The following is a 17,648-nucleotide window of genomic DNA, read 5'->3' on the forward strand; positions in this document are numbered from 1 at the left end:
GGAGTGATTCATCCCGTTCCATTAAGAGAACAAGGGATGGGGTTCTACTCCAATCTGTTTATAGTTCCCAAAAAAGAGGGAACGTTCAGACCAATCTTAGATCTCAAGATCTTAAACAAGTTTCTCAAGGTTCCATCGTTCAAGATGGAAACCATTCGAACTATTCTTCCTTCCATCCAGGAAGGTCAATTCATGACCACAGTGGATTTAAAGGATGCGTATCTACATATTCCTATCCACAAGGAACATCATCGGTTCCTGAGGTTCGCATTCCTGGACAAACATTACCAGTTCGTGGCGCTTCCTTTCGGATTAGCCACTGCTCCAAGGATTTTCACAAAGGTACTAGGGTCCCTTCTAGCTGTGCTAAGACCAAGGGGCATTGCTGTAGTACCTTACTTGGACGACATTCTGATTCAAGCGTCGTCCCTTCCTCAAGCAAAGGCTCACACGGACATTGTCCTGGCCTTTCTCAGATCTCACGGATGGAAAGTGAACGTGGAAAAGAGTTCTCTATCTCCGTCAACAAGGGTTCCCTTCTGGGGAACAATAATAGACTCCTTAGAAATGAGGATTTTTCTGACAGAGGCCAGAAAAACAAAACTTCTAGACTCTTGTCGGATACTCCATTCCGTTCCTCTTCCTTCCATAGCTCAGTGCATGGAAGTGATCGGGTTGATGGTAGCGGCAATGGACATAGTTCCTTTTGCACGCATTCATCTAAGACCATTACAACTGTGCATGCTCAGTCAGTGGAATGGGGACTATACAGACTTGTCTCCGAAGATACAAGTAAATCAGAGGACCAGAGACTCACTCCGTTGGTGGCTGTCCCTGGACAACCTGTCACGAGGGATGACATTCCGCAGACCAGAGTGGGTCATTGTCACGACCGACGCCAGTCTGATGGGCTGGGGCGCGGTCTGGGGATCCCTGAAAGCTCAGGGTCTTTGGTCTCGGGAAGAATCTCTTCTACCGATAAATATTCTGGAACTGAGAGCGATATTCAATGCTCTCAAGGCTTGGCCTCAGCTAGCGAGGGCCAAGTTCATACGGTTTCAATCAGACAACATGACAACTGTTGCGTACATCAACCATCAGGGGGGAACAAGGAGTTCCCTGGCGATGGAAGAAGTGACCAAAATCATTCTATGGGCGGAGTCTCACTCCTGCCACCTGTCTGCTATCCACATCCCAGGAGTGGAAAATTGGGAAGCGGATTTTCTGAGTCGTCAGACATTGCATCCGGGGGAGTGGGAACTCCATCCGGAAATCTTTGCCCAAGTCACTCAGCTGTGGGGCATTCCAGACATGGATCTGATGGCCTCTCGTCAGAACTTCAAAGTTCCTTGCTACGGGTCCAGATCCAGGGATCCCAAGGCGGCTCTAGTGGATGCACTAGTAGCACCTTGGACCTTCAAACTAGCTTATGTGTTCCCGCCGTTTCCTCTCATCCCCAGGCTGGTAGCCAGGATCAATCAGGAGAGGGCGTCGGTGATCTTGATAGCTCCTGCGTGGCCACGCAGGACTTGGTACGCAGATCGGGTGAATATGTCATCGGCTCCTCCTTGGAAGCTACCTTTGAGACGAGACCTTCTTGTTCAGGGTCCGTTCGAACATCCGAATCTGGTTTCACTCCAGCTGACTGCTTGGAGATTGAACGCTTGATCTTATCGAAGCGAGGATTCTCAGATTCTGTTATCGATACTCTTGTTCAGGCCAGAAAGCCTGTAACTAGAAAGATTTACCACAAAATTTGGAAAAAATATATCTGTTGGTGTGAATCTAAAGGATTCCCTTGGGACAAGGTTAAGATTCCTAGGATTCTATCCTTCCTTCAAGAAGGATTGGAAAAAGGATTATCTGCAAGTTCCCTGAAGGGACAGATTTCTGCCTTGTCTGTGTTACTTCACAAAAAGCTGGCCGCTGTGCCAGATGTTCAAGCCTTTGTTCAGGCTCTGGTTAGAATTAAGCCTGTTTACAAACCTTTGACTCCTCCTTGGAGTCTCAATTTAGTTCGTTCAGTTCTTCAGGGGGTTCCGTTTGAACCCTTGCATTCCGTTGATATTAAGTTATTATCTTGGAAAGTTTTGTTTTTAGTTGCAATTTCTTCTGCTAGAAGAGTTTCAGAATTATCTGCTCTGCAGTGTTCTCCTCCTTATCTGGTGTTCCATGCAGATAAGGTGGTTTTACGTACTAAACCTGGTTTTCTTCCAAAAGTTGTTTCTAACAAAAACATTAACCAGGAGATTATCGTACCTTCTCTGTGTCCGAAACCAGTTTCAAAGAAGGAACGTTTGTTGCACAATTTGGATGTTGTTCGCGCTCTAAAATTCTATTTAGATGCTACAAAGGATTTTAGACAAACATCTTCCTTGTTTGTTGTTTATTCCGGTAAAAGGAGAGGTCAAAAAGCAACTTCTACCTCTCTCTCTTTTTGGATTAAAAGCATCATCAGATTGGCTTACGAGGCTGCCGGACGGCAGCCTCCCGAAAGAATCACGGCTCATTCCACTAGGGCTGTGGCTTCCACATGGGCCTTCAAGAACGAGGCTTCTGTTGATCAGATTTGTAGGGCAGCGACTTGGTCTTCACTGCACACTTTTACCAAATTTTACAAGTTTGATACTTTTTCTTCTTCTGAGGCTATTTTTGGGAGAAAGGTTTTGCAAGCCGTGGTGCCTTCCATTTAGGTGACCTGATTTGCTCCCTCCCTTCATCCGTGTCCTAAAGCTTTGGTATTGGTTCCCACAAGTAAGGATGACGCCGTGGACCGGACACACCTATGTTGGAGAAAACAGAATTTATGTTTACCTGATAAATTACTTTCTCCAACGGTGTGTCCGGTCCACGGCCCGCCCTGGTTTTTTTAATCAGGTCTGATAATTTATTTTCTTTAACTACAGTCACCACGGTACCATATGGTTTCTCCTATGCAAATATTCCTCCTTAACGTCGGTCGAATGACTGGGGTAGGCGGAGCCTAGGAGGGATCATGTGACCAGCTTTGCTGGGCTCTTTGCCATTTCCTGTTGGGGAAGAGAATATCCCACAAGTAAGGATGACGCCGTGGACCGGACACACCGTTGGAGAAAGTAATTTATCAGGTAAACATAAATTCTGTTTTCAGAAAGGCTGATATTATACCCTGGAGAGTAAGGGTAAGCAGTAATCCTAGAGCTAAAAGAAGGGCAATACTTAGCTTGCATATGGGGCCAATTCTAATATGGTTGACACTGAATTACAAATGTTGGGAGTGCTTTAACGTTTTTGTGGGCAATAACGTTTTGGGCAATCTTTATTGAGGGTACACATGGCTTAACTTTTGGGTCTCAGAACACACATGGCTAGTTATAACCGCTCTGGTGCGGTTCTTTAAGGCTGAGGAGACATCGAGTGAGATGGGCGGGGCCTATATTCGCGCCTCAGATGCAGAGTTAGTTTTAGCAGCAAGCAGCAATCTCTAACTCTTGAGGGCCCTGTTGTATGTTTTGGGCCAAATCAAGGATTGTACCCCACATTTTCGATCCCTGAGGGCAGGTAGGGCCACAGCAGGGCTGTGGCAAGGTGCTGGGAGTGTTTTTTTCTGGATTTGGGCCTATTTTCGATCTGGTTCGCATATTAAGGGGTTAATTATTAAAAAATTTTGTGGTGCAATCTTAACTATCTATATTGTGTCTACATACAAAATTTTGTGTTATTTCGCAGGATGATTCTCATTCTCAAGCTGCCTGGGTTGCAGGGGAAGCGCAGTAGGTCTGGGGTGAGATCAAACGCTGAGCCCTCTGACGCTTCATTAGCCATATCTGATGTACCCTCACAATGTTCTGAAGTGAGGGATTTGCTGGCTAAGGGAGAGATTTCTGATTCAGGAAATATGTTCCCTCAGACAGATTCAGATATGACGGCTTTTAAATTTAAACTAGAACACCTCCACTTATTGCTCAGGGAGGTTTTAGCGACTCTGGATGATTGTGACCCTATTGTAGTTCCAGAGAAATTGTGTAAAATGGACAGATTCCTAGAGGTTCCTGCCTACACTGATGTTTTTCCGGTCCCTAAGAGGATTTCGGAAATTGTTACTAAGGAGTGGGATAGACCAGGTATTCCGTTTGCTCCCCCTCCTACTTTTAAGAAAATGTTTCCCATATCTGACGCCGTGCAGGACTTTTGGCAGATGGTCACTAAGGTGGAGGGAGCTATTTCTACCCTGGCTAAGAGTACTACTATACCTATCGAGGACAGTTGTGCTTTCAAAGATCCTATGGATAAAAAATTCTGAAGAAAATATTTGTTCACCAAGGTTTTCTTCTCCAACCTATAGCGTGCATTGTTCCTGTAAATACTGCAGCGTCCTTTTGGTTCAAGGCTGTGGAAGAAGCTCTTCAGGTTGAGACCTCGGATGATTTTCTGGATAGAATTAGGGCTCTCTGACGCTCGCTAATTCTTTCATTACAGATGCCGCCTTTCAATTGGCTAAATTAGCGGCGAAGAATTCAGGTTTTGGCATTTTAGCGCGTAGAGCGTTATGGCTTAAATCCTGGTCTGCTGATGTGTCATCAAAAGCTAAGCTTTTAGCCATCCCTTTCAAGGGTAAGACCATATTCGGGCCTGAACTGAAAGATCATCTCAGACATCACTGGAGGGAAAGGCCATGCCCTTCCTCAGGATAAGACGAATAAGATGTGGACCCAACAAAATAATTTTCGTTCCTTTCGGAACTTCAAAGGTGGTCCCTCTCCCTCTTCCCCTGCCGCAAAGCAAGAGGGGAATTTTGCTCAATCCAAGTCAGTCTGGAGACCTAATCAGACTTAGGACAAGGGTAAACAGGCTAAGAAGCCCGCTGCTGCCACCAAGACAGCATGAAGGGGTAGCCCCCGATCCGGGACCGGATCTAGTAGGGGGCAGACTTTCTCTCTTCGCTCAGGCTTGGGCAAGAGACGTTCAGGACTCCTGGGCTTTAGAATTAGTAACCCAGGGGTGTCTTCTAGATTTCAAAGATTCTCCCCCAAGGGGGAGATTCCATCTTTCTCAATTGTCTGTAAACCAGACAAAAAGAGAGGCGTTGTTACGCTGTGTAGAAGACCTATATACCATGGGAGTGATCTGCCCAGTTCCGAAAACAGAACAGGGGTAGGGGTTCTACTCCAATCTGTTTGTGGTTCCCAAAAAAAAGGGAACCTTCAGACCAATTTTGGATCTCAAGATCCTAAACAAATTCCTCAGAGTCCCATCCTTCAAGATGGAGACCATTCGGACTATTTTGCCAATGATCCAGGAGGGTCAATATATGACCACCAAGGACTTAAAGGATGCGTATCTACACATTCCTATCCACAAAGATCATCACCAGTTCCTCAGGTTCGCCTTTCTGGACAAGCATTACCAGTTTGTGGCTCTTCCCTTCTGGTTGGCCACAGCTCCCAGAATTTTCACAAAGGTGCTAGGGTCCCTTCTGGCGGTTCTAAGGCCGCGGGGCATAGCTGTGGTGCCTTATCTGGACGATATCTTAATCCAGGCGTCAACTTTCCAACTAGCCAAGTCTCACATGGGCATCATGGTGGCTTTTCTAAGATCTCACGGGTGGAAGGTGAACATACAAAAGAGTTCACTTATCCCTCTCACAAGAGTTCCTTTCCTGGGAACCCTGATAGATTCAGTGGACATGAAAATTTTTCTGACAGAGGTCAGGAAATCAAAAATTCTATCCATCTGCCGAGCTCTTCATTCCATTCCTCGCCCGTCAGTGGCTCAGTGTATGGAGGTAATCGGCTTAATGGTAGCGGCAATGGACATAGTTCCGTTTGCTCGCTTGCATCTCAGACCACTGCAACTTTGCATGCTCAAACAGTGGAATGAGGATTTTGCAGATTTATCTCCTCAGATAAATCTGGACCAAGAGACCAGAGACTCTCTTCTTTGGTGGTTGTCACATCTGTCCAAGGGAATGTGCTCCCGCAGGCCAGCCTGGGTCATAGTGACGACGGACGCCAGCCTATTGGGCTGGGGTGCAGTCTGGAATTCCCTGAAAGCACAGGGATTGTGGACTCAGGAGGAGGCTCTCCTCCCGATAAATATTCTAGAACTGAGAGCAATATTCAATGCGCTTCAGGCGTGGCCTCAGCTGGCGTCGGCCAGATTCATAAGATTCCAGTCGACAATATCACGACTGTAGCATATATCAATAATCAGGGGGGAACAAAGAGTTCTCTAGCGATGATAGAGGTTACCAAAATAATTCGATGAGCAGAGACTCACTCTTGCCATCTATCAGCAACCTATATCCCAGGAGTGGAGAACTGGGAAGCGGATTTTCTAAGTCGTCAGACTTTTCATCCAGGGGAGTGGGAACTCCATCCGGAGGTGGTTGCACAATTGATTCAGCAATGGGGCACACCAGAATTGGATCTGATGGCGTCTCGTCAGAACGCCAAACTTCCTTGTTACGGGTCCAGGTCAAGGGATCCTCAGGCAGTACTGATAGATGCTGTAGCAGTACCCTGGTCGTTCAACCTGGCTTATGTGTTTTCACCATTTCCTCTCCTTTCTCGTTTGATTGCCAGAATCAAACAGGAGAGAGGTTCAGTGATTTTGATAGCACCTGCTTGGCCACGCAGGACTTGGTATGCAGACCTGATGGACATGTCATCTCTTCCACCATGGTCTCTGCCACTGAGACAGGACCTTCTGACTCAAGGTCCGTTCCAGCATCCAAATCTAGTTTCTCTGATGCTGACTGCTTGGAGATTGAACGCTTGATCTTATCCAAGCGGGGTTTCTCGGAGTCGGTCATAGATACCTTGATTCAGGCTCGAAAGCCTGTCACCAGGAAAATTTATCATAAGATATGGCGTAAATATCTTTATTGGTGCGAATCCAAAGGCTACTCATGGAGTTAGGTCAGGATTCCTAGGATTTTGTCCTTTCTCCAAGAAGGATTGGAGAAGGTTCTATCAGCTAGTTCCTTAAAGGGACAGATATCTGCTTTATCAATTCTACTGCACAAACGTCTGGCAGATATTCCAGACGTTCAGTCGTTCTGTCAGGCTTTAGTTAGAATCAAGCCTGTGTTTAGACCTGTCGCTCCGCCATGGAGTTTGAATTTAGTTCTTAAGGTTCTTCAAGGGGTTCCGTTTGAACCTATGCATTCCATAGATATTAAGCTTCTATCTTGGAAAGTTCTGTTTTTAGTTGCTATCTCTTCGGCTCGAAGAGTTTCTGAACTATCTGCATTGCAATTCGACTCACCTTATCTCGTTTTTCATGCTGATAAGGGGGTTTTGCGTACCAAACCTGGATTCCTTCCTAAGGTTGTTACTAATAGGAATATCAATCAGGAAATTGTTGTTCCTTCTCTGTGCCCTAATCCTTCCTCTCAGAAAGAGCGTCTGTTGCACAACTTGGATGTGGTTCGTGCTTTGAAGTTTTACTTGCACGCGACCAAAGATTTCCGTCAAACATCTTCTTTGTTTGTTGTCTATTCTGGAAAAAGTAGAGGTCAAAAAGCTACGGCTACCTCTCTTTCTTTTTGGCTGAAAAGCATCATCCGTTTGGCATACGAGACTGCTGGACAGCAGCCTCCTGAAAGAATTACAGCTCACTCTACTAGAGCGGTGGCTTCCACATGGGCTTTTAAAAATGATGCTTCTGTTGAACAGATTTGTAAGGCTGCGACTTGGTCTTTGCTTCATACCTTTTCTAAATTTGACAAATTTGATACCTTTGCTTCTTCGGAGGCTATTTTTGGGAGAAAAGTTCTTCAAGCAGTGGTGCCTTCTGTTTAACCATCTGTCTTGTCCCTCCCGTTCATCCGTGTCCTGTAGCTTTGGTATTGTTTCCCACAAGTAAGGATAAATCCGTGGACTCGTCTTACCTTTATAGAAGAAAAGTAAATTTATGCTTACCTGATAAATTAATTTCTTCTATGGTAAGACGAGTCCACGGCCCGCCCTGTCATTTTAAGACAGATTATATTTTTTTGATTTAAACTCAATCACCTTTGCACCTTGTAGTTTCTCCTTTTTCTTCCTGTACCTTTGGTCGAATGACTGGGGGGTGGAGCTAAGGGAAGAGCTATATAGACAGCTCTGATGTGGTGCTCTTTGCAACTTCCTGTTAGGAAGGATAATATCCCAAAAGTAAGGATGAATCCGTGGACTCGTCTTACCATAGAAGAAATTAATTTATCAGGTAAGCATAAATTTACTTATTTTGGAGCAAGAAAAATCATTTGATTTTAATGTCATGTTCATATTTTCTTGTGAACTTCCATTCATGATTTCTCATGTAGATAAAGCCTATGTTACAAAGACTATTTTACCAAAAGAGGATTTGAGCAGAATGTAATTTCATTTTACACAGTTACTCTGTATAAAATCACTGTTACAGCCAGTCACAGTGATTGTATACTTAAAATGGAGCCTGGATACTAGCATGCCACAATGCATGCTGGTATAAGGAACAGTAGCCAATAACTGGATGCCTCAGGAGTGAGGCAGTCCAGTAATACAAAAAAAAGTGACCTATGGGCATGTGATCACTGTGACAGCTGGTCACAGTGTTCAAATGTCAAAAATGACGTCATTGTTTGTTAACAATGGCTTGACTTGGTCCCTCCCCTTCTGTCCAAGTGTACATATAAAGTAAAAAAAAAGTGTCAAATTCATTTTAATAAAGTATTTTATGTATATATTTTTTTATAAACTTTTATTTTAATGATTTTATTTGAACAAATTTGTTTTGTGTGTGTGTGTTTTTAACCCCTACATTTTATTTCCTTCCCTTGGGGATAAAGGGGTTACACATAATGTATTAAAATACCTTTAGATAAATACCCTGGCGTGTCTAAATTCTACAAATATATACTTTTGTGTAGCAGTTTTTTAATTGATTAACCGCTATTTAGCTTACAGTCTAGGCATAGCAAATGTTAGTGTTAAACCAATAATTACACCTTTGTGTAGTATTTGGCCTATATTTCCTAAAAATGACTTGGAAACCTAGGCAAATGGGGTATTCCTAAAATCATGACAACATAATTAATTCATTTAGAGGTATTTCTCCAACATAGGTGTGTCCGGTCCACGGCGTCATCCTTACTTGTGGGATATTCTCTTCCCCAACAGGAAATGGCAAAGAGCCCAGCAAAGCTGGTCACATGATCCCTCCTAGGCTCCGCCTACCCCAGTCATTCTCTTTGCCGTTGTACAGGCAACATCTCCACGGAGATGGCTTAGAGTTTTTTAGTGTTTAACTGTAGTTTTTCATTATTCAATCAAGAGTTTGTTATTTTCAAATAGTGCTGGTACGTACTATTTACTCAGAAACAGAAAAGAGATGAAGAATTCTGTTTGTATGAGGAAAATGATTTTAGCAACCGTAACTAAAATCCATGGCTGTTCCACACAGGACTGTTGAGAGCAATTAACTTCAGTTGGGGGAACAGAGTGCAGTCTCTTACTGCTTGAGGTATGACACATTCTAACAAGACGATGTAATGCTGGAAGCTGTCATTTTCCCTATGGGATCCGGTAAGCCATGTTTATTACGATTGTAAATAAGGGCTTCACAAGGGCTTATTTAAACTGTAGACTTTTTCTGGGCTAAATCGATTGATTATTAACACATATTTAGCCTTGAGGAATCATTTTATCTGGGTATTTTGATATAATAATATCGGCAGGCACTGTTTTAGACACCTTATTCTTTAGGGGCTTTCCCAAAGCATAGGCAGAGTCTCATTTTCGCGCCGGTGTTGCGCACTTGTTTTTGAGAGGCATGGCATGCAGTCGCATGTGAGAGGAGCTCTGATACTTATAAAGGACTTCTGAAGGCGTCATTTGGTATCGTATTCCCCTTTGGGTTTGGTTGGGTCTCAGCAAAGCAGATACCAGGGACTGTAAAGGGGTTAAAGCTTAAAACGGCTCCGGTTCCGTTATTTTAAGGGTTAAAGCTTCCAAAATTGGTGTGCAATATTTTCAAAGCTTTAAGACGCTGTGGTGAAAATTTGGTGAATTTTGAACAATTCCTTCATGTTTTTTCGCAATTGCAGTAATAAAGTGTGTTCAGTTTAAAATTTAAAGTGACAGTAACGGTTTTATTTTAAAACGTTTTTTGTACTTTCTGATCAAGTTTATGCCTGTTTAACATGTCTGAGCTACCAGATAGACTGTGTTCTGAATGTGGGGAAGCCAGAATTCCTATTCATTTAAATAAATGTGATTTATGTGATAATGACAATGATGCCCAAGATGATTCCTCAAGTGAGGGGAGTAAGCATGGTACTGCATCATTCCCTCCTTCGTCTACACGAGTCTTGCCCACTCAGGAGGCCCCTAGTACATCTAGCGCGCCAATACTCCTTACTATGCAACAATTAACGGCTGTAATGGATAATTCTGTCAAAAACATTTTAGCCAAAATGAACCCTTGTCAGCGTAAGCGTGGCTGCTCTGTTTTAGTTACTGAAGAGCATGACGACGCTGATATTAATATCTCTGAAGGGCCCCTAACCCAATCTGAGGGGGCCAGGGAGGTTTTGTCTGAGGGAGAAATTACTGATTTAGGGAACATTTCTCAGCAGGCTGAATCTGATGTGATTACATTTAAATTTAAATTGGAACATCTCCGCATTTTGCTTAAGGAGGTATTATCCACTCTGGATGATTGTGAAAATTTAGTCATCCCAGAGAAACTATGTAAAATGGACAAGTTCTTAGAGGTGCCGGGGCTCCCAGAAGCTTTTCCTATACCCAAGCGGGTGGCGGACATTGTTAATAAAGAATGGGAAAGGCCCGGTATTCCTTTCGTCCCTCCCCCCATATTTAAAAAATTGTTTCCTATGGTCGACCCTAGAAAGGACTTATGGCAGTCAGTCCCCAAGGTCGAGGGAGCGGTTTCTACTTTAAACAAACGCACCACTATTCCCATAGAGGATAGTTGTGCTTTCAAAGATCCTATGGATAAAAAATTAGAAGGTTTGCTTAAAAAGATGTTTGTTCAGCAGGGTTACCTTCTACAACCCATTTCATGCATTGTCCCTGTCACTACTGCCGCATATTTCTGGTTTGATGAACTGCTTAAGGTGCTCGATAGTGACTCTCCTCCTTATGAGGAGATTATGGACAGAATCAATGCTCTCAAATTGGCTAATTCTTTCACTCTAGACGCCTCTTTGCAATTGGCTAAGTTAGCGGCTAAGAACTCTGGGTTTGCTATTGTGGCGCGCAGAGCGCTTTGGTTGAAATCTTGGTCGGCTGATGCGTCTTCCAAGAACAAGCTACTAAACATTCCTTTCAAGGGGAAAACGTTGTTTGGTCCTGACTTGAAAGAGATTATCTCTGATATCACTGGGGGTAAGGGCCACGCCCTTCCTCAGGATCGGCCTTTCAAGGCAAAAAATAGACCTAATTTTCGTCCCTTTCGTAAAAACGGACCAGCCCAAGGTGCTACGTCCTCTAAGCAAGAGGGTAATTCTTCTCAGGCCAAGCCAGCTTGGAGACCAATGCAAGGCTGGAACAAGGGAAAGCAGGCCAAGAAACCTGCCACTGCTACCAAGACAGCATGAAATATTGGCCCCCGATCCGGGACCGGATCTGGTGGGGGGCAGACTCTCTCTCTTCGCTCAGGCTTGGGCAAGAGATGTTCTGGATCCTTGGGCGCTAGAAATAGTCTCCCAGGGTTATCTTCTGGAATTCAAGGGACTTCCCCCAAGGGGGAGGTTCCACAGGTCGCAGTTGTCTTCAGACCACATAAAAAGACAGGCGTTCTTACATTGTGTAGAAGACCTGTTAAAAATGGGAGTGATTCATCCTGTTCCATTAAGAGAACAAGGGATGGGGTTCTACTCCAATCTGTTCATAGTTCCCAAAAAAGAGGGAACGTTCAGACCAATCCTAGATCTCAAGTTGTTTCTAACAAAAACATTAACCAGGAGATTATCGTACCTTCTCTGTGTCCAAAACCAGTTTCAAAGAAGGAACGTTTGTTGCACAATTTGGATGTTGTTCGCGCTCTAAAATTCTATTTAGATGCTACAAAGGATTTTAGACAAACATCTTCCTTGTTTGTTGTTTATTCAGGTAAAAGGAGAGGTCAAAAAGCAACTTCTACCTCTCTCTCTTTTTGGATTAAAAGCATCATCAGATTGGCTTACGAGACTGCCGGACGGCAGCCTCCCGAAAGAATCACAGCTCATTCCACTAGGGCTGTGGCTTCCACATGGGCCTTCAAGAACGAGGCTTCTGTTGATCAGATATGTAGGGCAGCGACTTGGTCTTCACTGCACACTTTTACCAAATTTTACAAGTTTGATACTTTTGCTTCTTCTGAGGCTATTTTTGGGAGAAAGGTTTTGCAAGCCGTGGTGCCTTCCATTTAGGTGACCTGATTTGCTCCCTCCCTTCATCCGTGTCCTAAAGCTTTGGTATTGGTTCCCACAAGTAAGGATGACGCCGTGGACCGGACACACCTATGTTGGAGAAAACAGAATTTATGTTTACCTGATAAATTTCTTTCTCCAACGGTGTGTCCGGTCCACGGCCCGCCCTGGTTTTTTTAATCAGGTCTGATATTTTATTTTCTTTAACTACAGTCACCACGGTACCATATGGTTTCTCCTATGCAAATATTCCTCCTTAACGTCGGTCGAATGACTGGGGTAGGCGGAGCCTAGGAGGGATCATGTGACCAGCTTTGCTGGGCTCTTTGCCATTTCCTGTTGGGGAAGAGAATATCCCACAAGTAAGGATGACGCCGTGGACCGGACACACCGTTGGAGAAAGAAATTTATCAGGTAAACATAAATTCTGTTTTCTCTTTAGCTACACAAGTTTTGTAAAAATGATTAGAAAATTCCTATTAATTGTTTTTTATATTCCCATATAGGGTATAGCCTGTTAAAAAAAACAGTGTATAATATGTATGGGTGCACTTAACTAGACAGCAGACAAATAAGGTGAAACCAATAGTGAGCAAAATGACAAAATTACTTGTGTCCTTTAAGCACGGAAATTGGTAAAACCCTTGGTCCTTAAGCGAGATGTCCAAAAAAATGATAAAAAGTATTTGTATTTTGAAATTAAAATTTTGAATTTAAAAAGTATTTTGTATTCATGAACTAAACACATTCCTAAAGACTCTCTCTCCCCCTTGCACTTCATCCCAAAAACAGTCTCATTACTGCAAATCTGCATCTCATCTCATGTCACTCTCCCTCTTGCTCATACTAGCTGCTGGTGATATCTCCCCTTATCCTGGTCCCCCACAACTCCCTAGCCTTGCACAACCATGTGTGCCTTTCAATAGACTTCAAAAACAAAACTCTGGTAACCTTATTTTCATTCCTCTTGCATCTAAAGCTTCCACTCTCTTCACTTGGGCACTCTGGAACTCTCATTCTGTTTGCAACAAGCTCACTTCTATCCATGACCTCTTTATCTCCCACTCTCTCAACCTTCTGGCTCTCTGCTGCAGACACAGCATCCACTGCTGCACTTTCACATGGGGGTCTGCACTTCAGCCACACTCCTAGGTCTGGTAATAGACAGGGCGGTGGTGTTGGTATTTTACTTTCCTCTCAATTCACCTTTCAACAAATACTGCCCTTCTCTTCCCTCGCATTTTCTTGATTTGAAGAACACATGATTCGCTTATTCTCTCCCCTCTCTATACGTGTTGCAGTCAAATACCGCCCCCTGGCTCCTCAACTTCATTTTTAGATCACTTTGCTGCCTGGCTACCTTATTTCCTTTCCTCAAACACCCCTGCCCTTGTTCTTGTCGACTTCAACATCTCTCTTGACAATCCCATTGCCTCCTCTGCAACTCACTTCCTCTTTTGGCCTGTCACAATGGACTGACTCTACCACTCACAAAGATGGTCACTCCCTCGATCTAATTTTAACTTATTGATGCACTATCTCAAATTTCACAAACTCCCCTTTTCCTCTTTCTGACCATCATCTCCTCACTTGCAAGATTATATCCCTCCCCACAACCCCCTCTCCCTCTACCCCTTACACCAAACTTCACAGAAGCATTAAGGCATTAGATCAGCAGATGTTCCTGTACTGCTGAGCGACACTGGAGAAAAGCTCAGAGTTCAGCTGACTTTCTTCACTACAAGTTCATCTTGAACTCCTACTATTTTACCCTTAATCTTTATAAGCAGCAATACTTTTCTACTCTCATCTCTACTCTTTCCTCTAACCCAAAATGTCTGTTCTCCACGTTCAATACTCTTCTCTGCCCACCCCCACCTCTTAATACAACTTCTCTCTCAGCTCAAGATTTTGCCAGCCACTTTAATAACAAAATTACCAATCTCCCACCCCCTCAAAAGCTCACAATCATCCAAAACCCAAATAGCCATACATTTAGCTCTTTTGCCCCTGTTACCGAGGAAGAAGTTTATGCCCTTATACTGTCCTCCCACCTCACTACCTGTCCCCTTGACCCAATCCCCTCACAGCTACTCCCCTCACTACCTGTCCCCTCCCTCTCTTCTACCCTTACCCCTATACTCACATACACCTTCAACCTGTCCCTCAGCACTGGTATATTTCCCTCATCTCTAAAACATGCACTGGTCACACCTATCCTCAAAAATCCTTTTCTCAATCCAACTTTCCCATCCAACTACCACCCTGTTTCCCTACTCCCTCTTGCCTCAAAGCTTCTTGAAAAGCTAGTATATGCACGTCTATCCCATTTCCTTACACTAAACTCCCTCCTTGACCCACTGCAATCTGGATTTCGTCCCCATCACTCCAAAGAGACAGCAATTGTTAAGGTTACCAACAATCTACTTACAGCAAAATCCAGAGGCCATTTCTCTCTGCTTATCCTCCTTGATCTGTCTGCAGCCTTTGATACTGTCGACCACTCTCTTTGCTCCAAACCCTCCAATCCTTCAGCATTTGCGACACAGCTCTCTCGTGGTTCTCTTCCTATCTATCTAACCGTACCTTTAGTGTAGCCTTCTCCAGAGCATCCTCTGCCCGTTACCACTTTCTGTTGGGGTACCGCAAGGCTCTGTCTCTTTTAAATCTACACGTCATTATTAGGTTCCTTAATAAAGTCCCATGGGTTTCAATATCATTTGTATGCCAATGACACCTAAATCTACCTCTGCACCAGGACTATGTCCTTCCTTGCTAATCCGTGTCACTAACTGTCTTTCTCATATCTCATCTTGGATGTCCTCTCACTACCTTAAAGTGAAAGTAAAGTTAGCTTACATGGAAGATACCAATAGAGAGCAATCATATCAAATATTAAAGTCGCTAAGTTTTTTTTTTTTAGAATGTAGCATGTTTTATATTATTTATCTATTTACCGATCGCATTTTCTACTGTGTTCCTCCGCCTCCTTGCCTTCTTCCGGGTTAGTGTGTGCTTTACATTTCAAGAACTGACATAGCCGTCATTCATGTCCCTATGCGTGCTCGTACCCGACACGGATAATTTGGCGCATGCGCAGTATGATCCGAAGCTCTGTGTACCTGTAAATAATGAAGACAGGATTCCCTTTCTCTATGCGCATGCGTCTAACGAGAACGCGCTTGAAGAGCCAGAATGACATCGCAGTTAGCCGCATGCGCAATAGAAGACATGGGCGTTATACCAAGCACTCGAGACGCCAATGGGGGAACCAATCGGTTAGATACCGATAGTTTCGTCACCGCAACAGAAATATTTTTTTTTTTTGCGGGTGGAGGAACACATAATAATTTATACACAGTAATCAAACAAAAGAAGGTATTTTGAAATTGAACCTTACAAAATGATGAATGAAACTGCACCTTATTTTTAATGTTATATCCAAATATTAATAGTGCAACATGTAACTTTACTTTCACTTTAAGTTAAATGTCTCCAAAACTGAGCTCCTTATTTTTCCCCCTTCTTCCAAATTCTCCACCCCCATTTCTCTATAACTTTTGATAACTCCATCATTACCCCTACCCCGCATGCCCGATGCCTTGGGGTCACACTTGACTCAGACCTTTCTTTCACTCCTCACATTCAGTTCTTGGCTAAAGCTTGCCGTTTCCACCTTAAAAAACATCTCTAAAAGTAGACATTTCCTTACATAAGACACACAACTAAGATTTTAATTCACTCTCTCATCCTTTCCTGCCTCGACTACTGCAACTCCATCCTCTCTGGTCTCCCTAGCTGCCGCCTAGCTCCTTTACCATCCATAATGAATGCATCTGCCAGGCTCATCTTCCTTACACATCGCTCTTCATCTCCTGCACCTTTCTGCCAATCCCTTCTCTGGCTTCTTCTTGCCTCCAGGATTAAACACAAAATCCTCACTCTGACATACAAAGCCCTCAACTGCACTGCTCCCCTCTACATTTCAGACCTTGTCTCCAGATACTCTCCCTCCCGTCCCCTACGCTCTGCTCACGATCTCCTACTCTCCTCCTCTCTTGTTACTTCCTCACATTCCGGTTTACAAGACTTCTCCAGACTGGCTCCCATCTTGTGGAACCTCCTGCCTCTCTCCACAAGACTCTCCCCTAGTTTTACCAGCTTCAAGCGCTCCCTAAAGACTCTACTATGCAGGGATGCATACAACCTACACTAACCTTTCCTAACTCCATTGCTTTCCCCTTGAACCCCTTAGAATGTAAGCCTATGAGCCCAGCTGTTTGTAGATCGCCTTCATAAGAGCTGACTACAACAGTGCAACTTTTGTCAGGGCCCTCTACTCATTCGATCCCTATAAATGTTATCTTGTATACCACCTAAGTTTATAGCGCTGCAGAATCTGTTCACACGCTACAAATACCTGATAATAATAATAAGTATCTTACGGTTATATGGCAGTTGCTGTAAGTGCTAAACCCTACTACTGACATTATATGTGATAGTACATATTTCTAAAGGTATTCTTTTTTGAAAACTAAAATAATTTATTTTTAGGGCAAGTTTATAATCAGTGCCATACCACCAGCCCTTACTACAAAGATCCATTTTAACCCTGAGCTTCCAGCAATACGAAACCAGTTAATCCAACGTCTTCCAATGGGGTCAGTTATCAAATGCATGATGTACTACAAAGAAGCTTTCTGGAAGAAAAAGAGTGAGTAAAAGAAAATATGTGTCATATTAACACATAAATATATATGTATATAAGCACATATATTTACTGGGAACACACAGTTGCCATAGACCGCAATGTAAAGGCACTCAGTGCCGTTTTTTTCCCCTAACATCCCACTCCTGCCAACTTTACCCCCAAAATACTGCCTAGTGCAGTTATTTTATTAAAAAATAAAGATGCTGCTATCTTTAGTTTTGAATAAAATACACTGCACTGTATTTTGGGGCACATTTATAAAATTAACCAGAGATCTGATTTCTGGTTAATTCTATAAGCGCTAATTGCTACCGTGAGCTTGTGGTAGCAATAACCAGCCACTTGTAATGAGTAAATTTGCCCGTTTGCGCGCGCGATAAATTAGCGTTCCACTTGTAATCTAGCCCTTAATTGCAAATATTATTTACTTACTAATGTTTGTTTTTTAAAAAAGAGGATAACTCATTCTCACCAGCTTACTCTGCTGTATTTTCAATTTTTAATTTACCTTGAATCGTTGCTGGCATTACATAAAGTAATTTAATGGTCGCTGTCTAT

General features: G+C 43.4%; 1 protein-coding gene across 1 annotated transcript in view; it reads left to right on the top strand.

The window, feature by feature from the left end:
* The window catches only part of LOC128653286 (amine oxidase [flavin-containing] A), a 468,419-nt gene that overhangs the window by 285,097 nt on the left and 165,674 nt on the right, over window positions 1-17,648 (top strand). Inside the window, exon 8 of the mRNA XM_053706491.1 lies at window positions 16,934-17,093. Coding sequence (XP_053562466.1) covers window positions 16,934-17,093 — 160 coding nt within the window. The remainder of the gene's footprint in view (window positions 1-16,933; window positions 17,094-17,648) is intronic.

Source organism: Bombina bombina, chromosome 3, assembly GCF_027579735.1.
Source record: "Bombina bombina isolate aBomBom1 chromosome 3, aBomBom1.pri, whole genome shotgun sequence".
In the NCBI taxonomy this organism is placed as follows: domain Eukaryota; kingdom Metazoa; phylum Chordata; class Amphibia; order Anura; family Bombinatoridae; genus Bombina; species Bombina bombina.